This window comes from Furipterus horrens, unplaced genomic scaffold, assembly GCF_987537825.1.
Source record: "Furipterus horrens unplaced genomic scaffold, mFurHor1.1.pri manual_scaffold_5, whole genome shotgun sequence".
Taxonomy (NCBI): Eukaryota; Metazoa; Chordata; class Mammalia; order Chiroptera; family Furipteridae; genus Furipterus; species Furipterus horrens.
In genome coordinates, this window is record NW_028327175.1 from 191,411,938 (window position 1) to 191,438,149 (window position 26,212).

At 43.4% G+C, this 26,212-nt stretch overlaps 1 protein-coding gene across 8 annotated transcripts in view; it reads right to left on the reverse strand.

Annotated features, from left to right (window-relative positions):
- Window positions 1-26,212, reverse strand: part of ABLIM1 (actin binding LIM protein 1) — a 132,438-nt gene that overhangs the window by 8,003 nt on the left and 98,223 nt on the right. For 2 of the 8 annotated variants that reach the window (XM_090278646.1, XM_090278648.1), the window contains exons 9-16: window positions 23,886-23,963; window positions 23,007-23,162; window positions 19,306-19,341; window positions 17,745-17,874; window positions 7,406-7,510; window positions 5,677-5,724; window positions 2,865-3,011; window positions 567-658 (exon numbers count right to left, since the gene is read on the reverse strand). In XM_090278646.1, coding sequence (XP_090134772.1) covers window positions 567-658; window positions 2,865-3,011; window positions 5,677-5,724; window positions 7,406-7,510; window positions 17,745-17,874; window positions 19,306-19,341; window positions 23,007-23,162; window positions 23,886-23,963 — 792 coding nt within the window. The remainder of the gene's footprint in view (window positions 1-566; window positions 659-2,864; window positions 3,012-5,676; window positions 5,725-7,405; window positions 7,511-17,744; window positions 17,875-19,305; window positions 19,342-23,006; window positions 23,163-23,885; window positions 23,964-26,212) is intronic. The other 6 variants (XM_090278653.1, XM_090278650.1, XM_090278649.1 and 3 more) reach the window with 5 other exon arrangements.

A 26,212-nucleotide genomic window follows, 5' to 3' on the forward strand; every position in this document is an offset into this window, starting at 1 on the left:
CTTATTGGTGCGAGAGTTTATAATTTCCTGGTACCTCTAACCCAGACCGTAATTGCCTTTCTTTCTATGCATCTTCTGGGATGCTGCAGGCCCATGTTAGAGGTGGGAGAGATGCTGAGGGCTTCTTGGTGGCAGTCTCCTCTATCCCTTCTCTCCTGGCCCAGATACACACACAAAGTCCTATGTGTCCTGAGGAGAGTCCTGGAGAAAGGCTCACTCAGTTCCAAGGGAACTGCTTCCGTAGAGCCTGCGCGAGGGAAGGAAGGTGCTGAACCACCTGTGTGTACATCTTGGCTCTACCTGGTCCTTCAGCATCCTTTCAACACATGGGTCATTCATGCCTCGCACAGGGTCTGACAGGACACGTCCCTCTGGCTTCCAGCCTCCAGGCCATCTCTTCCAGAACCCGTTAAGAACTCCTTCATATTACAATCACTAGGAGCCAGCCCTCGAGTGCAGGGACCACTTCTTGCTCCTCTTGCGGGCTCACCCACAGTAATCCTTCCCCAAATAGGGACCGGACAGAACAGAATTGAAGACCGCGGCAAAGCAGTTTAAGGACAAACCTTCATTAATTGCTCCTCCTGAAGCTGTCGGCGTCTCAGAAGTTCCTCGTCATCTTCCTCTCTGCCGCTAGATCTGCGCCTCATGTCAGCTCCTAATTCCACAGCAAAGACAACTTCTCACATTAGCCACATGGCAAGGGGGTTGTATGGGACTAGGCCACCTGTGCTCAACTGTCAGGCTGTCAAAGTCAGCAGTGGTCTTGATCACTAACGAACAGCACAAAGGAAAAAGGAGCCTACCACCAATTTAGCACACCGGCCGGTTGCCAGAGTCGGCTGTCTGTTTGACAAGCCAGTTGAATGCGTGACCCAGTGAGGCATAGATTTTGTTCTCCCAATAATTGGTCTGCTCAATTAAGATTCAGCTTTGACACTGTGATTTGGTCTTAGTCATCCCGCTGACCACTGCTCAGGACTCTGTAGTAAGTGGGAGGGGCTTCCACACTTACAATTATTTTGATGTCCTTAAGGTCAATGTTCAAATAGAGAGAAATCTAAATTCACCCACATGCCTTTAAATAGTCACTTTTTTAATGATGGGTTTTAAAATCTTATTACAGTTTCCTCTTTTGCTGAATATATAGGCTTGCCATAATACTACCCTGTCTTTTACCCTTAACAAGCTTATTAACAAGTGTGCTTTTTATTTTTCTCTTAAGGGATGGGTCTCTAATGCTTCCTTTTTCTCTGTCCTTTGAAAAATGATCACAAAAAGTTTTCTCCTAATAAAAACTCTCAATACAGCAATATAGCTAAAATTTTATTTTGGTACAGGATAGCAAGTCATGTACAATTTTTAAGCTTCCTGGTAAAGGAGACAGGGAGTGGAATCTGTTTAAATGGTTGGAAAATTAAGGTATTCACTGTTCTTTCCTGAATTACTTGAATTAACATGGCTGTGGGAGCAAACAGGAAAGCTGGCTAATCTAATCAAAATAAATTTTAATAGTCTCAGTTTCTCTTATTTTGATTAATGGATCTGAAATTGTCTTAATTTTGGAACCCCAAAGAGCTTTAAACTATTTAGTAGCAGTTTCAACAACAAAATGTTAATTCTCCTACCCTCTTGGGGCCTGGCTACTGAGGTACCCCCACTAGACAACATGACTGAAGTGGGAACACCAAAGGTGTGGCTACTGAGGTACCCCCACTAAACAACAACATGACTGAAGTGGGAACCCCAAAGGTGCCATGAACTGCCCAGCAGAGGAAAGCTGATGATTGATTCTTAGTTCCCAAAATCATAAATGTCAAGGTGAATATTCTCTTTATACTAATAAAAATTAATAAACATAAGTTTGCAAGAATTAGCTATATCTCAAGTCAACATCATATACTGAACCCAAGAGATAAATTTTTCCTTCAACTATTTCTATATATGTAAAATGCTTTAAAATCTACTTATACTGCTTGTAAAAATTATTCCAAAAATAAACTGAGAAAAAATAGCATGATGAAAATAAACTTGGAATTTTTGGAAAATTGAAGGCCTTTTATGTTGTCAACAGAAGTGTGGTAAGAGAGTCATATCTTTGTAAAGCCAGCTTGCTGAAATTTCAGTATTAGCATCTGAGTTTGCTAATACCACTTTTTAGGCCAAGTGATTTCACAGCTGACAAAACAATAAAGACATAGACACAACTCTAAAGCATAAATTTGTGGTTCAAAGCAAAGAATGAAACAGCTCAAGTATGACATTTTAGCACAGATCATGGAAATGGTAGATGTCAGATCGCATAACTTTACATGAGTAATATGTCAGAACACGCATTACTCTGTAGTAGCCCTTCTTAGAAATGGAGAACATGATCTTTTAAGAAAAGTGAAAGTGCTTCAGTGTTAAGACTGGTTGTTAGGAGAGCTGTAATTACAACCAGAAATAGTCTAAAACACATTTACCTGAAAGAAGACATGCTTCTGTGGGACCCTCAGTTAATTTGCCCACTAATTTCTTATTATATAGAACAATGATTTGCCAAGAGGCTTTGATTCAGTGGTGTTCAGAAGAGTCCCTGATTTTGCAGGAAGAACTCCGAGGGTCCACATAGCTAATCTGTTTTAGACCAGTTCTGCCTCTTGGTGATTTGGTTAGAGCAAGCTCTGGTGACCAGGTGTTTGTCAGTTGGAGACATTTTACACACGCATTAATACCACATTAGTTCTTTCCACTATTCTACCTCTTGGTCATACTTTTCTTAAAAACCTTTATGATAGGACACATTTTCCTACATATCTTTAAGCGTTGCATTTTGAGATGCAGCCATCTGTCCGTCGGGCTTAGCTGTAACAGTCGCATACCTACGGCGGCAAGCGAGGGGGGACCAGGCCAGTGGTCCGTCTCAATCTTTGGGATCTCGCTGGGGTCTGGAGCCTGGGCTGCTGGGAACTTGGAAAACTTGATGATATCTTCTGAAGACTTGCTCTGGGCTGCTAAGGCAGCTGCATCTAGGTGGAACCAGGAGGAGCTTATACCGGTCTGCAAGGCCGTGGTGGTAAACCCACTCACACAGTCTTGTTCTCGCCATTACCAATTGCCCACTCACTCTGTGGTGCCCAGCGACAGCTCATCTCGTTTTCCTAGCGCTCCACCAGAAACAACGCTTCCTTTTACACCTGTTCTAGATCTGTTCTGGAGCCATGCCGTCTGATACTACCTGCATGTGGCTATTTAATTTTAAATTAACGAAATTAAATGAAAAAAAAAAAAATTACTAAACTAAAAACCAGTTCCTCAGTTGCACATTTTAAATGCTCGATGATCACATGTATTAGCACAGTTCTAGAACATCCCCATCATCCTAGACATTTCTATTGGACAAATTCCTAGAGCAATCAGACATTTGAATTAGGAATTTGAAATAAAAGAGCTAAGTTAAAAGCACAATAGTGTCATCTGACTGTTGTTAATCATAAGTGGGCTGGCTAGCTAGCTTTGTCTTTTGGCTCCTTAGCCACAAATATATTAGTCCGGTTCATTTTCATGCATATGTATATTTACATACGCTTGAGTCCTAGGAGAAACGGAAACGGAAAACCGCTTTCAGCTTGCAGGAACTTAGCATTGTGACTTATGTTTGCTGTTCCCATTCATTGTTTTGTTCAAGGGTCTGCATACAGAAGTGAGTCATCCCACTTTAGAACAACAAAAGCCAGACTAGAGGAGGTGTCGCTGGCTTAGAGCCCCAAATCCAAGCACAGAGACGGAGCAACAAACTGGGATAAACAGGTCCCAATTCTGACTAATTCTGCGAAGTGATGGTAGTAAACGTTTCAAAATCAATTTATAATGCTTTAAAGAAAACGTCCCTCCTCCCTGGGCTCCCAGATTTTTGAATCTGAAAAAAACTTGTAAAATCTTGTAGAAAACTTCTAAGTCACTATCTGCTTAAGTGACTTGACCAAGGCCATCCTTTGTAAGGATAAGGAATAAGGTGTCAGGCCAGTTTGGAACAGTGTTTCTCTGAATCATTAACCTCATGAGAAAACACTGCATAATATATCCTCTTCTTAAAGAAAAACAAAATGTGTTAGTGTATTAAGGACTGAGTTCTGCATGACTAAAACAAACAAACAAATGGATAAAGTGTGACTCTATTTAAGTCTAGCATTTTCCAAATGCATCAGGGCACAGACACCAGCTTTTGGTATAACCTCCATTTCTAGGGCATGGACTCCTGTTTTGCAGCATGTCCTCTGGCAAGTGATGCTTTGTATGTGCTAGTTTTAATTAATAACAAAAGTCTGAAAGTAAAAAGTCAAAGTAAATTTCAAAATAAGAAGCCAATTAATCCCTTCCAAATAAGTAATCTAACATTATCCGATCTTTAGTCTTAATTCTTTGATTATTTCTGTTTCGAGACGTTGGGACTAGAGATTTTAGTATTAAAAAAGTCTCTAAATTGATAAATCAAATTCTGGGAATTTTATTCTTAAATTGAAAATAAAAAAGGCATTACTTCAAACAGTACTTACTCATTAGAATTGGTGAAGTCAGTAAACATTCACATGTTAATGAGTGGGTGAGAAGACATTAAACCATAAAAAAAACAAACAAAAATAATGTTAATAAACTAAAAAAGCAAGCACATGGTGTAAAATCTTAAAGAAAAAAAAAAAAAGATGAGTAAGAAGTCATAGTTCCACAACCATTACAATACATATATTCTCTCTTTTTCCCTAGAATGGTGGCCTAATATTTTTTCCTGTGATTTTTCTACTTTATTTCGTTTTCACGTTATCCTAATTCCTAGGGACTCATTAATGTCAACTACATTTTAAAGGCAGCCTTCAAATTTCCAGGCACAATTTGTGTATAATTTTCTGAAGACCAGTCTTCTTGGCTTTCTCTACCCATTCACAAGGACTTAATAATGGTGGAGGAAAATGTAATTTACAAATGTGATTTCCTGGGTTTCAAAATTCCATAGCCCTAGAAAAGGGAAGTACAATTAGAAATCCCCATCAGTGATTCTTAAGTTTGTAGGAATTTGAAGGACAAACTAGCCTCACTCACTGGTTTTACAGATGAGAAAACCGAGGGACAGAAATTGGGTGCATGACCACCTAAATCACAGAGCCGGGTAGGTGATGAGGCGGGACGAGGGTTAGGACCTATGTGTGGGTGTGTGTCCCGTCCAGGGCACAGATGTCTTTAGGCGCCGTAAGAAACTGGGGAGCTAATGTAGGTTTAGTCAAATTAATTTTTCCAGGTATCTGGCTATCGCTAGTTTTAATTAAACAAATTGTAAGCTGATCGCAATTGTTATAGAGGTTGGTTAAATTATTTAACGGCAAAGGAAAACAGAAAGTCTTGTCAGGCTGTTTGTGAGTGGCCGCATGGCTCACACTTTCCCTCCTCAATGAATGGAATGATACGTGGTTGGATGGGCTCAGGAATGCGCTAGAAGCTTCCTGACCACGTTGAATGTCCTCCATCTAGGAACACCAATTTCACAATATTAGTATCTCAGGAGAACATCAAGGCGTAATTCACGGGGTGCCCCTTTTGAGCCTCAAAAGCAACAGCAGAGGAGCCTTTCAGGGGACAGACAGCAGACAAGGGGGGCTGCCGCTGCTACGGAAGAGCTAACGCGGAGGAAGGCGAGTTTACCATGCTGCTTGTAGATGGGCGGCTTTCGGTAAATGTTGATCCCTTGATCTGTGGAAACGAAAAGCAAAGGCGTGTGATTATGGGAACCAGCTCAACGACGGGAAGAACAGCTCAACCAAGAGGCAAACCAAACTGAAGACTCTTGAACAAAAATAACCCAGAAGGTCAACTTGTGTATTACAAAGAGCGAGGCCACGGGGAGAAGAAGTGACAGGAATGAGCGAATTACTACAGACAAGTGATATGAAGTCCTTTGTAATACGTCTTAGGGTACATAGAGATGTCATTAAATCATGAGCCATTATTTCAAATGCACACGTCAGTAAGAGGGGGACTAAAATAGGAAAAAAATGCAAGCAGAGGAGGTCCTCTACAGTGAGGAAGACATAACCAGTTTGGGGAAGATCCCCAAATTGCTACTGTCTAGAAATTGAGCTCCCAGTAGATACCAGTGGCTCAATTTACTTTTCAACTAATGAGTGGAACAGTGGAAAGCAATGTAGTCAAATTAAGAGTATTTATTTAAAACGCAGAAACATTTTTTCATGTGCAAGGCTAGTCTGATGTGCTACCAGGATGTCTGACAAAATCCTAACTTCTACAGGCCAATTTTTTTTTAAAAGAAAGAAAAAGACTGAGATGTTATATATTTACGCAGGACCCCACTTGATTATGCTACCATTTCACTTGGAGCGCAGAATACTCAGGAAATTTCAAAAGCTGCTTCTCCAGAACCGTGGGTGCTATAGTTTGGAGGGGCATTCTGCATGAATAAGGGGGCTCAACTTGTAACACTGGTTTCCAAGGTTCAATGAAACTATTTTAAAAGGCAGTCCTGTCTTAGAGTTATAAATCTTACTGAAGTTTCTTCTGTTTTATTAAGTCAGTTTGGAATGCAAAAGGAAAAACACAATTACAGACTTTAAATAAATATCCTAACATTAACATAATGGGTAATTTATTAAACCACTTTCAGCAGCTAAAAGAAGCATAACAATGTACTTCCCATGGGAATATAATATCGTGGCTTCTGATGGCCAATCTTGCCACTACAAATCGAGCTGACCCTTAAACATTGGTATTGATGGGTTCTGATTTTTCCAGTTCCGTGTGACAAATTAGAATTTGTGCTGCGACAACAAATGCTTGTGACTCAGAGAGAAGCTTGCAGCACCAAGCCTAAATTGCAGGCTCGGGGGTGGGTGGTTAGTTACACACTGCAGAAAGACCACTTAATCGATTCCATTTTACACTGCTCTGAAAAAAAAAAGTCCATGGAAAGAATCCACGTTGGAGACAAACAGGAAAAATAAAAGTACTGTGGAGTGATGTTGTGGTTCAATCTCTAGAATGAAAAGGTCACTGATGGCCATTGTGATAATTAGTCTATGACACCCAACCACAGCGTGATATCTTAGAAGTCACTGATATAATAAAGGGAAAATTAAAATTTTTGTACAAACAAAAAACAACTCAACCCCCATTCCTTCATTCTCTGCCTCTCACGCCCCTTCAAAAAATATCTGAGAAAATAAACCTTCAATACAATCCTGGCATTTCACACACAAAATTTTTGAAAGGCCCCCTAGGTCGGATCCTGCAATTTAGGGTTTGTCAACTGTGCGCATCCCAATTTAAAAAGCATGAGAAATGGAGACGAGACAGAGGTGACAAGGCTACATTCTACACTGTGACAGGACACCATGACATAGACCGTGTCAGCTCCTACCTGGAACATGGAAATGTTTAGGGGCCTGAGCGTAAGTTGGAGTTAGTGGGCGGCTGTCTGGCCGGTAGGGGACAGGGGAGTTCCGGCCGCTGGACTGCTCATTGCCTCCAATGAGAAGAATGGAGAAAACAAAATGAGAGAAGGGACAGCAATAAAGAAAACAAAGCAAGCTGATAAAAATTCAAAAACAACCGACGGGGTGGGGGTACATTAAAAAAGAGGAACAAAAGAAACAAACTCAACTTATCCACTTGGCTCGCAAAGGTGATACAAGGTTTAATTTTCCGAAAAGAGTTTTGAGTTCAAATAACAAGGGGAAAGCAGCAGCAGGAAGATGCGTCATTCCGGTGGCATGTGGTTGAAGGCTGGGAGCAGGCAGAGCACCGATCAGATGGGAAGTTCGTTAAAGGGAATGGAGAGGCACTTGCTAATGGTTCGGGATCAGTTGTTAGATGGTTAAATCCCAAGCATGGGAAGGAGTGGGATATGCAAACCCAAACACAATCCAGGCATGATGGCAGAGGCTGGTGATTGGAATGTATTTCTTTGAATGGAAGGCTAAGTCTGGGAACCTGTGTGGCCACCCAGTCCTTCCCCTTCGCAACACAAGATACCTTCATTGCAGCGTTATGTTTCTGTTTCCTCACTTTGAAATACAGCAGCTGAGTGAGACCCCTTCCTTCCAGGTACCGGGGGACCATCCACCCCTCTTCTCCAGCTTTCCCTTCAAAGATGAGCTTCCACCCAGCCCAACAACTGCATCAGTGAAACATTTACTGAACACCTGCTATGGCTGGGTCACTGAGGTGACCAAGGATAAGTAGATGAGTAGGATCTAGTCCCTGCACTCAAGGGTCTCAGAGTCTACCCCAGGCGGCAGACTTAAGACAAATATAATACGGTGTAAGAGCTTACTCAGAGGTGTAAGAAAAATTACATCCTTCGGATAAAGGTCCACACCACCAATTCTTCAGGAAAGCTACAGAAAGATCTCAGAATTGAGCAGGGCACAGAAGGGTAAGCTGGCCAGGTGGGTGGTGTGTGGGAGGCTCGGGTTCCAAAGGCTGGAACATTGTGAGGAAGGAGGTATGGAAGGGCCACAGTTGGAGGGGGGACAATAGGACTGGCCTCTGTGGCTGGAGAGGATGGGGAAGAGTCTGGAAAGGATTGCTGGAGCTTGGCTGCCATAGCCTTGAGTGCCACCAAGCCACCATCCCTCCCTTCTGACCACAAGAACTGCAGGGAAGAACTGAAGTTGGGAAGAGATCTGCTATGGCTCTAAATTGTGCCCCTTCCCCACTCCTGAGCAAACACCTGCCCTAAGAACACACCACCATAAGATGGAGGACTATCAGAGTTAATGATTAATAACGCAATTACTTTTATGACTGAGTTGTAGGTGTCCTTTATGTATTCTGGACACAAGTCCCTTATCAGATATATGACTTGCAAATATTTTTCCCCATTCTGTGGGTTGTCTTTAACTTCCTTGATAGTGTCCTTTAAAGTACAAGTCTTAAATTTTGATAAAGACCAAATTATGTGTCTACTAGTGCTGACAGCTTTAAATAACTGATAGATTTTAAAAAGTAGAGTATGAGCTGATTTCTTTTTCCACTGTCTTTTTTTTTATTATTAAAAATGATATATAACTGACATATAACATTGTATTAGTTTTAGACGAACAAGAGCCAATTTCTTTAAGTAGGTCAAATTGTTCTAAATCTGGCCAGCAAAAAATGAAAGATGTCAATTGCTGGAGTTTTAAAATAACGTTTTTCATAGCATTTTAATTTCTCAGTATGTATATTTTTAGGTAACTAGATCATAGATCTGTTCCAAATAGACAGAAAGATATTTCAGGTATGAGATCTGAATTTGTTAATTGGCTCAAATATTTATTCTAGGTTTTTGGTTATGATGTTCTGAAACTTTTGTCTTTTATCCTCAAGTCACTTTAGCATCTGGCTCCCAATATATAACTAGACTTTACTACTTAAGTCAGATATTAGTTTCTAAAAATTATGAAGCTCTACTCCAAACTGATTAAAAAGCTCATTTCAAAAAATGTTATCTCATTTACTATCACTTCCCTAAAGAGAAGTAATCAGTTCGTGTCTTAAAAAAAAAAAAAAAAAAAAAAAGTGAGTATAGTTAACACAGGTACAGGCAAGAAGCGGGAGGAAGAAAATGGTTTATGTTTGGAAGAAAATCCTATTTTAAATCTAAGAAAGAATTAGAACAAGGTCTCGCCTGGCCAAGAGTGAGTGCCTAGCAAAATGCCTGTGAATGAATGATTGAAAGGGGCCAACGAATCAGTCCTGCAGTTGTTGATGCCCTAATACAGTAAGCACCACTGCAGGGCTAACCATCATCTTTCTCTTAATTAAAGACAGCAATAGGATCACTAGAGTCAATCCTCAATAACACCAATCTAATTATTTCACTTCGGAAGAATTCTTTACTTCTATAAACGTTAGGAATTATTCAGAAGAGCAACCCATAATTGAAAAACAGAATAATTCTTGTGGGCTATTTCCAAAAGAAGTTCTGGAGAAATCCAACTTCCTTGCTTTCTTTGAGCTTGTCCTTTGAAGACTCTTCCGGCAGATTCTGAGCGCTGGCTGCCATTGCTTCTGCACCCACTGCTCCTGCCCTTCACCCTTCACCTCTGACCTCCTTGTACTTGTCCCACATCAGATACATCAGGGAAATGTCCGTACAGGTTTTGGTTCTAATACTCAATCACAAGAAACGCCATTAAATTTGGTTTGAAAAGCATTAGCCAGTGTCATGCACGTGTACAAATGTCTGCATGTGAGACACAAAGGTTTCAGGTTGCTGGAATTGGCATTTGTCCAAGCATTAAAAATCTTTCTATCATTAAGGTACTCTGTTGGCAACTGGCAGTAGAAGCCGGTGGCTTTCAGGATATGGCTGGTGACTCGGAATTCCCAGGGGTGCGCTCTGGCCGAGGGCTGGCTCCGGCTGGGCGTGCTTTTTTATTTGACTGCACAGCTTCAGCAAACCACTGACTTCTCTAGTTCCTAGGGAAAGCACTAGTATGTTCAAGTCTTTGCAAGCAGACTTAGCTCTACGATTGTTTAAAACCACCCACAAAACATTGTAAACGCTAGGTAACGAGCGACTCAGCAACACGCCCACCTAAGTGATGGCGCACAGTATGATTTCCATACGTCGCTGGGTCTCATTGGGAATACGGTCTTGGAATAACACATGATGTTGCTAGGTACCACATTCTTAGCCCATGACACATCATCAAGGCATTACAACATTTTGGCATTTTTCAAAGAAAAAGAAAAATTCTCAAAATGATGCCTGTTTCTAAATTTGCTAACTTAAAATACCCTATTCTTTAAGTGATAAAACTTTTAACTCTATCCTGGAAGGAAAGAACTGATGAGGGGCCTAAAAAGGTTATTTCTGTGCTTAGTTCACTTAGGTAAAGTAATGTATGAGGGCATCAGATGCAGTAGCCTAGATGGAAGGTATTACCATCATCATCTATCAGCCCAGAGTTAAGATATTGGTGACAAATAATCTTAATAGTGTTTACCATATAATATAGTATATCACACTCACAGCTATTTTGTTCCTTTAAATAAATTCTTATATTTGTTCACTCTAAGTTGTTAGTGATCTTAGCTACTGTGATGAGAAGATACCATATTAAATATATATATATATATGTGTATATATATATATATATATATTTCTTGGCTTTCAGTTTTAGCTCCTTCCGTGCCAACCTAATAAGCCAAATTTTCAGTCCTTGGAAGAGCATTCATGTGTAGACTTCTCACGGTACTTATTTAACAAACTCAAAAGCTCTGTCTTCACTTTTCACTCTTCTTTTTGGCACCCTACGTGACGTATTCATTCTAAGACAAGCACTAAATTGAAATGGCTGTGCTTGGTCTGCTGTGAGAACCTGCGAGAGCTTCGCTTCCTGGGCTCTAAGCGCTCATATTCCAAAATATAAATGAATATTTTGAGAGGACCTTAAAATTGGCAACCTCTAGAATTCCATGAGAGAGTTTCAAGATGGCTAGCCCTGACTGGTGTGGTTCAATGGGTTGGGCATCGTCCTGCAGACTGAAGGGTCGCAGGTTCAATTCCCAGTCAGGGCACACGCCTGGGCTGTGAGCCAGGTCCCTGGTTTGGTGGCGTGCGAGAGGCAACTGATCAATGTTTCTCTTGCACATCAATATTTCTCCCCCCCTCTCTTTCTCCCTCCCTTTCCCTCTCTCTAAAAAATAAATAAGTAAAAAAAATACTTAAAAAAATAAAGCTTCCAGAAGTGTTATGGTTTCCTTCGGCAAGTGCCAAATACTTATTTGAACCACAGCAACTCGTATGATTTATACTTCATGGACACAGAACGTAATGTCTAACAGTATTTCAAAGGGGAGGGAAGAGAAACTCAGAAAACACAGAACAAACAGATCCCAGAACAAACGGAAAATAGTTTTTCCAAATCTCCGGGCATGCACTTGTCCAAACGGTCCAATAGTGACATATCAGAGTAGAACGAGGCTGCAAGGAAGGTCAGAAGACAGAAGTAAAGACACACCCAAAACCAAGACGGACATCACAGAAAATGGGTGGGGAAGCCAATGAGACAGAGCCAGCCCCCGATGTGCGTGTCAGCGTCACACCCATGCAGGCACCCTCAGCTGCACAGACCCCGGGGACAGGCCACGTGCATGAGAAATAAGGACCAGGAAGTGGCCTTGGGCAATGGGAGGCCGGGCTTCAGGCTGCCAGAGAGGCGAGGGCCTCCTACTTCTAGCTCCGCGTTCCTGAGATGGGCACCCTACCCAGGAGGACTCGAGCTCTCCAGCTTACCCCTTTTATAGAAGGTGCCCTGCAAATGCAACACAGGCTCCAAGATAAACAACAAATGTTCAAGTGCAGGGTCATGGGAAACCTGGGATACCCTGCCCATGTGTTTTTCAAATGGCTGTTCCCTCCGTTCTGAAATTTCCAAATGCTGGAGAGAGGTCTTCCGTGTAAATGGGCACATGTTTTTCACAATAACCAACAAGTAATTATTCGGAGAATCGGCATTTAGCCATTCAACTATATTAGACTATTAAAGCACTGTAGTTAGTGTACAAATTCTCCACGATTCGTTTTCCAGTTTAACAAAAAGCTCGTCTAATTTTAAAATTAAGCATATACTGTGATGTGCATTAATTTTCTATCTGAGGTATATAAACTATTTCATATGAACAAACTAAAGGCGTGTCCAGGGAAAAGAAAAGGGGAGAGATTATGAGATGCTTTTTAAGTATGAGTTCAGGGCGTGCAAACCCCTCTTGGTCTAATGTTTTTTATAATTTAAATCCATAATATTGGACTAGGTCAAAAACTTCAAATTCAGACTGAAAACACAAAGAAAGTATATTCATATTTTTAAATAAATCACCATTTGGGCACTCAGCGGTGCTTTAACTTTTATCGTCGGCAGCCGTCCGTCTCGAGAGACGATGGTGTAGCTTCTTAAGAGTCTATCTGCACCGCCGAGAATGGTTGTGCAGTCCGACTCGGGAGTGACACGGTATCTGTCTCCTCCCGTGTTGAATCGACATCTTGCGATGACGCTGGAGTGTCCTCTCCAGTGAAGCTGAAGCTACAGAGCCTGGGCAGGGTGATATGGAGGGTCTGCTGTTGCCCATGCAGCAGACCCCCCCTCTCTTCGCAGCTGAAGGGTCCAAGGGAAAGACGGAGTCAATACAGCTTGGCTTCAGGTGCGCCGCAGGAGTTGCCGGTGTTGACTACAACGTCAAACCGCCTTAGGGACTCCGGCTCCGGATTTTCTGTCGGGGTTTACTCCCTTAGCCTTTCCCCTGAAGAGGTATGCCGCAAGGCAGCGGAGGTTTTTTGGAGTCAGAGTTTTCCTTCTCTGATGTGCCCTTATAACCACTCGCTATTTCCATGGAAAAGTAAGAAATTGTTCATTTTGTAATTTATGTGCCTGAAGTAGCTGTTTGTCTTACCCTCAATAAGAATGCAACTTAATAGTTAAAAAGAGGTGGAAAATAAAAGTTTGCTTTAAAAAATCATACTCTGTCTATTTAGTACTGAAATGCACACACGTACTCTGCCTGAGACACAGGAAGGCCTGGGTCTGGTCCAGCAGCTGCCACTCCCTAGCTGCGAGGCCCCAGCCGGGTCACTGGACCCGAGCCTCGCCTCTTCATGTCCCTCTGGGCCGCCCTGGGCCTGTGTCGCAGGGGTGCTGCCAAGAGCGCATGGAATGACGGGAAGTGCTTTAAGAGCACCGTGCTGAGCGGGCACCAAAGATGAACCTAAGGTCAGGGCTTACACACACCGTGGCTCTTTACCTGACACACCCTGATGACCCGGGAGAGGTTTGACAGATGAGGTAAATGACACTCACAAAGTTAAGTCAATAATCCAGGGTCCTGCAGCTAGCAAGTGGCAGAGGTGATACTCAAACCCTGAACTCTAGGGTCCATATGGGTGCTCCATCCATCGCTCCATAAGGCGGCTCACAGACAGAAGGTAGGGTAAGTCTTGATATTTTACAGAGCCCATGACAGTTTTCTTTCAATAAAAAGTATCTCTAGTGAAAGATGAAACATAACCAAACATGGCAGTTGACTCATAATGAGTTAAATATGTATTTTGTCTTGCATATTAGAAACAAACAGACAGAATCTTGATCTGGCCAAGGGCTTCTATATTAAAGTCTCTTTAAAATACATCTCTAGAGCTTTTCCAATAATCTTTTATGGTTTCATAAATGTTATCTAAACTATAATCTTGACATCTAGATAAAAAAGTTATTCCTCCAAAATCTCATTAGCAATAATTGCTTTAAATAATTTGTCATGAACTTTAGGAAGTGCTGCATCTACCAAAAGACTATTTGGCCACGGGTTTCTATATTAAAATCTCTTTAAAATACACCTCTGAAATTTTTTATAATAATCTTTTATGGTTTTTAAAACATTGTCTTAACTGTCATCTTGACTAGATAAAAGTTTCTTTCCTCCAAAACACTCATTAGCAATAATCACTTTAAATGATCTGTCAAGAATTTTAGAAAGTGCTGCATCTACCAAAAAAGACTGATCTCTTTGCTAATGGAAATAGTGTGTGTCTTCCAGAAGCATGTCAGCAATATTATTTTCACAGCATAGAAAACGCCACAATAGCACCCATAAAATGACTGCATACGGATCAGTACAACGCGTCTGTATTTCAGTTGCTCAAAAATCTCAGTGAGCAAAAAGCAAACTGCTTGGGTAGACTGCAAATGGTCTTTCAAATGCAACAGCGTTTAGGCCCCACGGAAGTGTCAGTGAGGTGAGCACTTGGGGCGCAGGGTTATCAGAACCTTTGAGGACCGGCTTACGACCCCTGACGACATCTACTCCCTTTTCAGCTACTTTCATTGGTTCCTTTGGTTCACATCAGGACTATGGGAAAAGCTAACATCCTTCTGGCAGCGCGCACCTATTTTGTTTCCTAACCCTTTTGGGGCTCTTGGCTTCCCCAGCACATGGAGGGGAACCAGAAGAGCCCCCATCGAGGGTGGCTACAGAAACACAATGGACAATGAAGAAAACAGCAGGCATGCCATACAGGGAATGGGCAGAACTGTGGGCCAGGAAATCGGGATCAGTCAAAAGAAGGTGACTAAGCCGGCTCAAACCGAGAAATTTAAGTTACACGGCCATAGATCTTTCTAATACTGTTAAGTGGTTAAGAGGCTTCACCATTAAAACAACTTTTGAGTATCTGTTGCTAAATACTGTTGGGTTTTGCTGAGCCACATTACATATTAAAACCAGGCAAATACTCCAACTATATATTATATTTTGCTTTTGGCATACAGAAACACAAAATAATAATATATATTTTTCTGAGGAGTACATACAAATCTTATGGTCTTAAACATACTTCCTGTTTCTTCAGTGAGGGCCCTTAGAAGTGACAGGCGTCCCCGAATGGGAGAGGCTGTGCCAGTTCTAAGACACTGCTCGGTGCAGTCATGATACACGCAGGCATGCGGCGGTCGAAAGCCCGGAGCTGACTCTTGGAGATACGCCTTATTAGCCTTCCCGAGGTGCTAATAAATCTCCACTCCGGGGGTGCTGCCTGGAGAAGCCTGCCTCCTTACCTTTGACATGGGGAATGAAGTGGTGTCGGAAGGGGGAGTTGGGGCGGGAGTCGCTGTGGGCGGAGCTGAGGCTGCTGGTGCGCAGGTAGGACAACCTCTGCACACCAGGAGACAGCAGCTCTGTGCGGCAAGGAGTCAGGGGCAGGGTGAGGTGGAGACAGAAAAGAAGAACAGAAATTAACACAGGAGCAGGGACAGCAGCATCGTTCCAATGGGGGTGGGGGGGAGGACTGTTAATCAGGAGGCTGAAAAAGGAGGAAGGCAAAAAGGGTTAAGAATGCACCTGCTAAGGGTTAGGCCAAGTGGGGAGAATTTGCAATGACATAGGTTCAGGTCAGTACAGAGTCACTCGCTGAGAATAAACGGCTTTAGCGAGAAGCAATGGCCACCAGGACACCCTCTGTCAGGAGGACATCAGTGCTGGGGACATCCTTGAGACTCACAGATAGCTGTTTTTAAAAAGCAACCGACAAACCAGAACCCTCTGAAACACGTAAAAAAATGACAGTCATTTCAAGAACCTTGAAAAGAAGGACTTATAGGTAAGGGCCAGATTCTCTCTTTTTTTTAGCTGTAAATTTCTCCCACTGGAAGTTTAATTTTATTTTGCTTATGTAGAACAAAAACACACAAACAAACAAACAAACCTGTTTGTGTTCCCTGGGGTCAAAGAGCTGCTTGTGACCCCGAGAACAGGGTGGTGGCAGCACTGTTCATTCAGAAGGAGACTGGGCATTAATTAAAGCTAAACCCAGGCCCCGGGAGGTGCCTTAACCACCTGGTGTTTAGAACGTACGGTGTGAATAATTCGGGGTGCTCTATACAGACCACAACTCTGCTCTCAGAACCCCGCCCGCTTCGCTTTACAAGGACAGCCCTCAAAAATATTTACAAACCCTAATCACTGGCACCACGCATATCTGTAACACATTGTGAAAGGGAAGAAGGAATACTTAGAACGGGGAATTTCTAAAGGTTATTGACATTAGAATCATGATTGGAACAGATGACAACTTTCTGGCGCTCCGTTGGGACATGACCTTTTAGGGAAATACTGTCCTGGAAACTCCAGGTCATTCTCCCAAGGTGACCTCAGCAATATGTCCCTCCACAGGGCTGGCAGCATAAAGGATTCCTTGTCACCAGAGAGACAAAGGCTTAAATCCAGACCCAGGTCCAGGGCATGAATGAAACGAATACACTTGTGCATGAAAAGAGAAAGGACTCTGATTCCTGAGACTTCCTGTTAACTTTAAAATGAAAATCAGTGTAACTCAACCAATACTGAATAAATGTTTAGGAGCCTAGAGAAAACGATACATTATGAACGGATCAAATAATAAAAATTTAACGTTCTACAAGTATTAAATCTATGGCTTTAAGGAAAAGCTTTCAGCCTTTTAACATTTTATTCATTTACTTTGGTTTTGTTTCGTAAGGTAAGTTAGTATTTAAGTGGGCTTGTTCTCATCAGCCTGCGCAGAAGCAAGAAGGTTAAAATGTTTTCATAGATGTACGTCATGACCACCGAGTTTGATTAAAAGGCCCAAATCTTCCTTTGTGAATTCTTTCCCAGGGAATTCTGGATCTGTGCTTGGATTCCCTGTCCTTTTTTTTTTTAACTCCACATATGATACCCACAAATATGGACCAAATTCTGCACAGGCCAACTGAAGTCCACTACTATTTCGTATTCTCTATCACAACACATCTCTAGTGATTTTATGTTTTCCAAGTCTGATTCAATATCTTAGGGTTGGAATGGATGGTGAAAGTGCCATACAACCCTGAACTTGTATACAATACTTTCTTCTGGAAGGTGCTTAACCAGGCCTGCTTGGCAACACCACGTGCCTGGATCAGGAAAATGTAACAGCCCATCAACAAATGGCTAATAGGTACTGGATCTTGGGTAATGCTAACATGCCTAAAAAACACATCAAAAGATTTTCTTTTGGAGCTCTTCATGTTAAGTCTAAAAGTGATGAGATTTTTCTTGAAAAGGTGTACCGCAAACTCTAGTTAGTTATGAGCTTCGTCTTCCTTTTTTCTGGAAGAGGGGTATGGTATGCATGTGGCAGCCAGCTCTCAGGGCTGGAAAAAGAAATCACACAGAAACACTGATCATCCTCTAGGGCGAGTCTCAGGAAGAGCGGTCCTTACCAGGTCTGTGAAAATGCTGCGGAGAGCGGGACGTGGTCGGAGTGTAGCTGTGGCGGCTGTACACGGGGGAGTTGATGGAGCCCTGGCTGGTGGACCGGTGCATCATCCGGTCCCGAACGTCCTGGTACCCCTGGAAACACAGTGCGAGAAAGTGTGAGCGCAAAACGTGCATTTGGGCTACTGTCATGTTCAAGGGACGTCAGGCCCCACGAAGGCCGCCCGGGGCTATCACGCCCGCCTGTTCGTGGACACATCTTAGGGCCTTATTCCCTAGCTACCCTGCCGATGAGCACTCTGTGGTCCACGCGTCTTGTGCAAAACCTCTAGTATCATACTTGCCTTTACCAATTTTAACATGTAAAAATTATAAATTCCAATGTTGACAGAGCTCTAGCATAAGAGGGAATAATTCCAATGACTACGTTTACAGGGGGCTTTTTAGTTTTATAAAGGGTGCTCACCTATGGTGTTTCATCAGATCTGCGTGATAAGGAAGGTAGGACGCGTGATAGTACCTCCCTTCCCCACAAATAAAGAAGGTTTCAGAAGGTTCCAAGCATGTAGGAGACCCGTGTGCACATGAGTAGCCCATACAGGCAAAGTGTGCTTAATCCCACCTCCAGTTCTGACTGTCAGCCCACATGGCCCATGACATTGACCTGGTGACATTTTAAGTTGATTTTCCTGGAGAACAAACTGGGGGTGGCCTCAAACCCAGGAAGGAATTCCGCTTCCCACTTTGGGAAACATATTCCAAGGAAATAATAAAAAACGATCTTTAAATGGAAAAATTTATTCAAAAATATTTATAATACCATCATTTATAAGGATAAGACTTTGTATTACTTGCTCAACAAACTGGGGAATAATTAAGTAAATCAGGGCAAGCACCAGTTCAATGGAATACAATCACACCACCAGCCTGTCTCCTCTGTCCAAATTTAGAAAATAATATATTAGGCATTAAGTACAAAAAGTCATACATAAACACAATATATGAGGATCAGGAGAGTACTGGAATGTTTTTTTACATTTGAAGAATATGTCGACCAACGAAGTTTCGGCTAACATAATACAAGTGTGGAAACAGTGTGAAAGGTGACTACTTTAAAACCTCCGTAACCATGGCCGTGTGAAATTGGACAGCCAACAGCAAAGAAGCTTTGGTTTAATCCCAGCTCATTATAACGACAAATCCAATAAAAACAACAACAAAACAAGGAGCTCCCAATTAGTGCACTTGAATCTTGCAACTGGTCAATAATAGAAGTCAGTTCTTCATAACTTCAGTTGTAATTATCAGATGCCTAATAAAAACTAATTATTCATAGGACTCAGATGAGGGTCAGGCTGCTTTTACTGCCCAGTCTCCATGTAAAGAGGAATTTACTGCTGTGCCTTACAGTCGTATCTTACATGGAAGGAGGCCTACATTCATCCTAATTTTGCACACGGTTTTTCTGTTCTTTTATTTAATGTTCTTTTCCCAAAGTTCCAGTCTAGGAAAGATCCAAGTAACTCGCCAATTCCACTTGGTATAATTTTCAAAAACAGTACTTACTTCTGCTGATGGAGTAGGAGACAAAGTCCTTGGAGACTAGAAGAATAGAAGAGAATTTAAAATCACAATGTATATTAATTTATCAGTTTTAACTAGTGTTGCTCATCAGCATCACCTGGAAACATTATTCAAAATCCACCTGCCAGCACCCCTGCCCCATCCCCAGGTTCTGATTCCCTCCGTGGAGAGTGGGGCTCCTACGGGCACACGAGGACGAAGCTCCTGGGTGACCGTGGTGCATGTTTCTGCCGGAGAGCCGTGGGTTTTGCTAAATATGTTGTGATGCTGTAGGTGATTTAACTAGACAAATCAGAATTACATCCCCTATATGCTCAAACTATGCTGTTTACGACTCTGAGTTCCAGGGTTACCGAAACAGCTTTTATAAACATGATCATTGACTAAGTTTTAACCACGGCCATCACATAAAATAGTCTGATGACTGAAATAGGCCCGCGATGACCAGGTCTTTGGCACCCTACCCTGGTGGCCCTGTCAGCCTCACCCCCTTTCACCGTCCTTCCAGGCCCGCAGCCTTCCGGGGGGCCATCTGTGGGCCACACCCTCTCCCACCCCGGGGCCTTTGTGCTTTCTGTCCCCTCTGCTGGCAGGGCTCACTGCCCAACTTCGGACAAACGTACAACCGCACAGTGCCTTCCGTGACTCTCCTGTTCAAAGCAGCAACCCAGCCCTGTATGCCTTCTCCTGACTGTGTCGTTCTTCCTCCTAGCACTATCCCCCTGTAGAATGGTGCTGGTATCTGCTTATCGTCTGCCTCGCTGTAAGAGCCGTGAGGGCACGGACTCCATTCATTTACAACCAGGTACTCCCAGTGTCTCGAGCAGCTCTCGGCATACATTAGGGGCTCAACAAAGATTTCCTAAGTGAATAAATGAGATGTTTCTAACTAAAATGCAAAGTGGTTTTAACTAGAAGTGAAGAGCGAACAAAGCATTCTAAAGACCATGCCCAGCAGTGGACCTCCCTGTCTCAGAATGTGCCCCTTTCCTCCAAAGGTGCGAGAAGCTGCCGCCGGACTCTCTGGCACTCCGCGCTTCCCTGAGCCCGTGCGGCCTGTCTGCAGTTATGGCTGCCTCTGGATCCACCCCACACCTGCTTTCTGAAGGCACACAGAATTCCAAATTGCAGGGTTTCTATTGTGGCAATATAAGGATTCTGTGAGAAAAAGTGTTAGTCATGAAAGAAATACAAAGTTGAATAGCCTGTAAAAGTTTCTAAGTCGGAAGATGCATATGTTGGGAAGAGTTCACTGATATGTCTGAGTTCTGAATGGGGGGACCCCTCCCCACTGAGATTCTCGGCTCAGAGAAACCCACAGCTCATCATTCCAGGTTATGACAGTGACGGTGCTGATGGTGATAGCAGCCAGCATTTTTGTTGAGCACTTATTACGTGCCAGGTATCGTCGTAATCTAAATCTTTCACGTCGTCGTCGGCAGCCGTCCGTCTCGAGAGACGATGGTGTAGCTTCTTAAGAGTCTATCTGCACCGCCGAGAATGGCTGTGCAGTCCGACTCGGGAGTGACATGGTATCTGTCTCCTCCCGTGTTGAATCGACATCTTGTGATGACGCTGAAGCTACAGAGCCTGGGCAGGGTAATATGGAGGGTCCGCTGTTGCCCATGCAGCAGACCCCCCCTCTCTTCGCAGCTGAAGGGTCCAAGGGAAAGACGGAGTCGATACAGCTTGGCTTCAGGTGCGCCGCAGGAGTTGCCGGTGTTGACTACAACGTCAAACCACCTTAGGGACTCCGGCTCCGGATTTTCTGTCGGGGTTTACTCCCTTAGCCTTTCCCCAGAAGAGGTATGCCGCAAGGCAGCGGAGGTTTTTTGGAGTCAGAGTTTTCCTTCTCTGACAATCTTTCACGTAATCCTTACAGAAAACCTCTAAGGTATTATTACCGTCTTGAGTTCACAAATAAGGAGACTGAAGTAGGTAATTTTCCCAAAGTCTTATGGAGAGTAAATATCAATCTGGTCTCAAACCCAGAAATGTTCAATTCAAAGCAGAAACTCTTGAGTTCTTGGGTTTTACTGCCCAAAATGTAGCCGCTGGGAAATACACAGAAACATACACCCCGAAACCCCTAACACTGTAAAGCAGCTCACTTCCCCCTTGCTTGCAGGACTTGAACACTAGAAAATTCTCATCCACTTGCTCCAGGATCAGCCCCTGTACACCTGGTTCAGGAACTCCCTTTACCCTTGCTCACCTGTTGAACTCTGCAGAGCGCAATGTCAACAGAATAACACAGGCCAGTCAACCTGCACTTGAGCGCCCTCAGGTGCCGCTGCACCAATGCGACCACTAGGTGGCAGTACATGAAAACGGATATCACTTCCCTGCCCAAGACACCGTTTCAATGCAGAGCTATTCTCTGGAGTAAAACCCATTTCACAAAATAAATAAAAAGAACTATAATTAAATATTAATATGAACAATAATATAAAATAATATTATATATAGTTGTGAAAAAGTTAAACGAAATCAACACATTTTCATGCCTTTTCTTCATCTAAGGTCTCAAAGCACTGTGTGATGTTAACAGATAGTTCACAGTCTGTTTTAACCTTGATTCAAGAACTAATTTCAGACCATTACTTGACTAACATATATCTGAATGGACTCAAGTTAGTCTACAGGTGATTCCAGTTTAAAATTAAAAGGGGAAAAAATTTAGAGAGAAAAAAAATTTAGGCCGAAAGAGACCAGACAGAGCGCAGGGATCTGAGTAGGAAGTGGCAACAGGAAACCCCACACCCTGAAAGGGAACGGGGGAAGAGGGGACCCCACGGGACTCAGAGGTGCTGGCCCAGCCGCAGGATGAGTCTGGTGGGAGAACATTAATAAACTCAAGAAGACAGGTACAAGCAACACTAACAGCTGTCATTCGCTCAATATTTACCACAATTCTGGCTCTCTGCTAATTGCTTGAATAGATTCGTTAATATAAATTAGCTTTAATAGATAATAAATTACCTAGACATTATATTTCTATGTATATATAAATCATTAGTTGATACTTGATTTAATCCTTGCTATCACCCTATGAGGAAGATTCTGTCATTATCCTGTTTTACAGATGAAGAAACTAGCATCTGAATGGTCGTCACAGAGTCATACGACCAGCATGTGGAGTCCCCAGGTCGAGCCAGGTAATGTGATTCCAGAACCCTGGCCCATACACGGTACTATGCTGTGGCACCATTCTCCCCATTTTTTTCTATTTTTGCACATTCTAATTACCTCACTAAGCTAATAGCTGCAGCTATTAAAATTCAGGAGGTGTACTCTCTCTCCTCATGACCCTCATGATAGTCAGCTTGCCCTAAGACCAAGACCGCCCCTGCCCCCCTCATTCCTTCTGCACAGCTCACAGGCTCTCCCCCTCGCAACCTTGGCATTGTTCTCAGCATGCCAGCTCCACTCTCTTGCACCCGGGTATGAATTCTTACTCATCCTTTACTGTTGTTTTCTGGGAGGTTGGTTGGTCTGCTCTCCTTCCCCTCTAACCTCCTGCAGCAGGGACAGGTTTTTGAGCACCTCAAAGCACATGGTATGGAAGGCTGTAGATAGTGAGCAATCAAAAGGACCCTCTGACTTATTTGGACCCCAATTGGTGGTTCTTATACATGTGACAAGAGAGGTTGTAGAGCTTGTAACTTCTGGGACCATCTTACCTCTCCCAGGCTCTGTCTCTCCTGCTTGTCATCATAGCCTGAAGTGTAGAAAGGCTCATAGGTAATAAGATCCGGACGTTCAATATCATAAATTGCCTTGACCTTGGGAATGGCTGCTAAATCCTTGTAATCCAGGATTTCGTTGTCCACTTTTGCCTGGCAAAGAACAGAGAGGATAGTTATTCTGCCGTCTCACCTTCAGGGAACTATTGTCTGTGCCTTTCATTACTTGCTTAAAAAGCAGCAACCTTAAAAATCAACAAAACTCAAAACACTTTGCTTATAGCCCAGTTGAACTCTGTAGAAAGTGGCCCATTTATATCACATATTAATCACATTAAAAAAGAAAATCAATCATCAAAAGCTTAGGAAAAAGTCTATGTAGAATTTATCAAGTGTAGAAGCCTGTACACCTTCAGGGTAATCCCTGTATTAATTCCAGAGAAGGAAAACTCAAACAGGGGGTCAAAAAATCCTCCCAGATGGCTAAAAACAAGAACTTCAGAGTTAATAAACTAAATATTTAAATACCTCTGTGGCAGAATTTAAGAACACCCAGTATCAGCATTATAAAGTGTACAATTAACCCCCAGATATCTATAAGCAAGCTGGGTGCAACAGCTTTTTAAGTCCTGCATTGCATTACTGCCTTTTATGGACCGTGTACTTGATCGCTCCGTGAGGTTCACATTCGCAGGTGAATGGGCATACCTGAACGAGAGCCTGGCTGAGAAGGCTGACTGGCAAAAATGAGAACAGGACCTCAGAACAGAAATGGATGTCATTTCTGAATGACTCTATTTTGGGTTAATCCATCCCACCGCCACGCTCCGCGACCTGGCCTGTCCCAGAAGCGCCTCCTCCAGAACAAATACTTACGTAGATAGTGTGCCCAGGGGACCCGGGGATGCTGGAGCCCGGTCTGGAGTAAATGCTCTCCGAGGAAGTCCTGGTGGGCTGCAAAACCAACGGCAGCTTGTGAGATTTCAGACCACGGCTTCAGAATCAAGGCCGGCCGGTGTCCCTTCCTAAGCTTCGCTAAAAACTGAGCTGGTTAAAAAAAGCAAGAGTTGTGCCTTTTCTGAGTAAGGGAAAATTTAACCTGGAGAGGAAAACGAGAACCCGTCGTGCAGTCGGCTTTTCCGTTTTTACCTTAGCTTCCTGGTACCCTTCAAGACCTGGCGCTGCCTTGGAGCGCGTTTCTGTCTGCATCGCCCCAACCCCCAGGCCCTGCCTCCGCGTCCCCACTACCACCGCGCCCTCCGCTGTGGGGTTCCTGTCTTCATTTCTGCCCTCTTTGAATCTTTGAAAAACATCATTTGGATTGTCACCACCCAGCCTGGGCTTCACTGTCCACTTGGAACAAAATCACAGCTCCCAGGGCCTCAGGATTTTGTCCCCGCCTTCCTTTCCTCCTGTCACTCACTAGCCCCCACAACTCCAAGGACACAGCACACGCCCCTGCTTCTGGCTCTTGCACTTGCTGCTCCCTCTGTTGGAAATGCCCTGATCCCCAATGTTACTTGATTGATTTTTCTTTTCTCCTACAGTCCTAGCTTAAATATCACCTCCTCAGAGAAGCCCTCCCTGATCTTTCAATCTGAGGTTGGCTTCCCTGGTTATTTTCTCTCATAGTGTCACTTTTATTTTCTCCTTGACGAGCGAAATACATTATGTCATGTTTATTGGTTTTCTTGCATCTTGTCTCTCTCCCTCGTTAATGGTGGTTATAATCTCTGCCCTCATACGGTTTACTTCTTCACGGTAGGTGCCCAAAGTGGACGTACCTATTTATTGAGTAAATAAGAATTTATTAACTTTAAACAAATACTCAAGTTTGTGGACACGTGACTCACATTAATGACATGATTTGAGCCTGACCACACAGACAGCCACTTAAATTAGGTTAGTGCTCAACCGCTAGGGAGGATAAAAGAAACCGGACCGTGTAACACATGCTTGGAGAGCCCTGTGGTTATGGGAGTGGGAGGGATGCTCTGCCAAGAAAACCAGAGGCCCACGTGGTCTCGGAGGATTTGCTCCCCGGTACAGCTCTTCCTCGGAGAAGCTAACGTACAGTTCTACTTCAGGAAAAGGGCCTTTTGCCCCTTCAGTACTGTTTCTGATATTTAGCACCTTGAATGGGAATGTTGCTGAGGCAAAAGAACGTCTTAAAATAAGGATATTGCATCACTAATTCACATCTGAAACAACGAAAGCCAACCCACGTGGCCAATTCAAGGCCGGCAGCGTTTAGACTCACACTAACGGTAAGAATTAATCGTCTTGCCCACGGTCTCTGGGGTCTTTGTGATTCCGGGGTGGACGGGGCTGGGGGCCTCACCCTGTGTACAAGTGGACCTGTGCCAGCCTCCAGGCCTCTGCCCCTCCTCCCCAGACCTGCTGTGTAAGGCACTTCCTCCTAAAGTTACAATTTCCAGCCACAGTCATATCTCAGTATGAGAGAATCCCAATTCCGAGCATATTAAAAAAGAAAGGATTCACATAACACTTCTACTCAAAAAGTCCAATTCCTCGATCCCTTTCCTGATCAAAACATAGACGTGGCACAGGTGCAGCGCTCCTTCAAAAGGAGACGTCACCCCTAGTGAAGCGGAGCCCGCCGGCTGCTCTGTGGGGTGCTCGTTAACTACCGGCAGTCCTCAGCTTCCAGGGACCAGGAGCTACTATTTGCCGAACCCAACGATCAAAATGAAGCCTCTTAAGTAACAACACAAGAATGCTGATAGCGGCTGATATTTATTGCCCACTTCCTATGTGGAGGCCCCACGCTGAGCCCTTCCCAGGCATGATCTCATTGGATCCTCTCAACAGTCCCGGGACAGAGGTTGCTATCGCCCTTACTCTACAGGCGAGGAAGAATTCCAGGAGCTCCAAGCCACACAGGGAAGGCAAGTGTCAGGATCTGAACCCTATCGACAGAGCCCAAGCTCTTAACCCCTTCCTGCACTAAAATCTCCCCCATAGTATAAGCTAACTGTGATCATTTATTTCCCATCAACATAACTAAGGGACAAATGAGATGGAAATAAAGAAAAACACTGAGATCAAGTAGCAGAAAAGAGTGCCTGAAAACTAAAAATACTTCTATTGCCATTAGCTCTGGAAGAACCCCAGACTAGCTCACTGTGTTGTTGCAGTGGGGTCCACACTAGCTGTGTTGTTGGGGTCAGGTGAGAACCCTG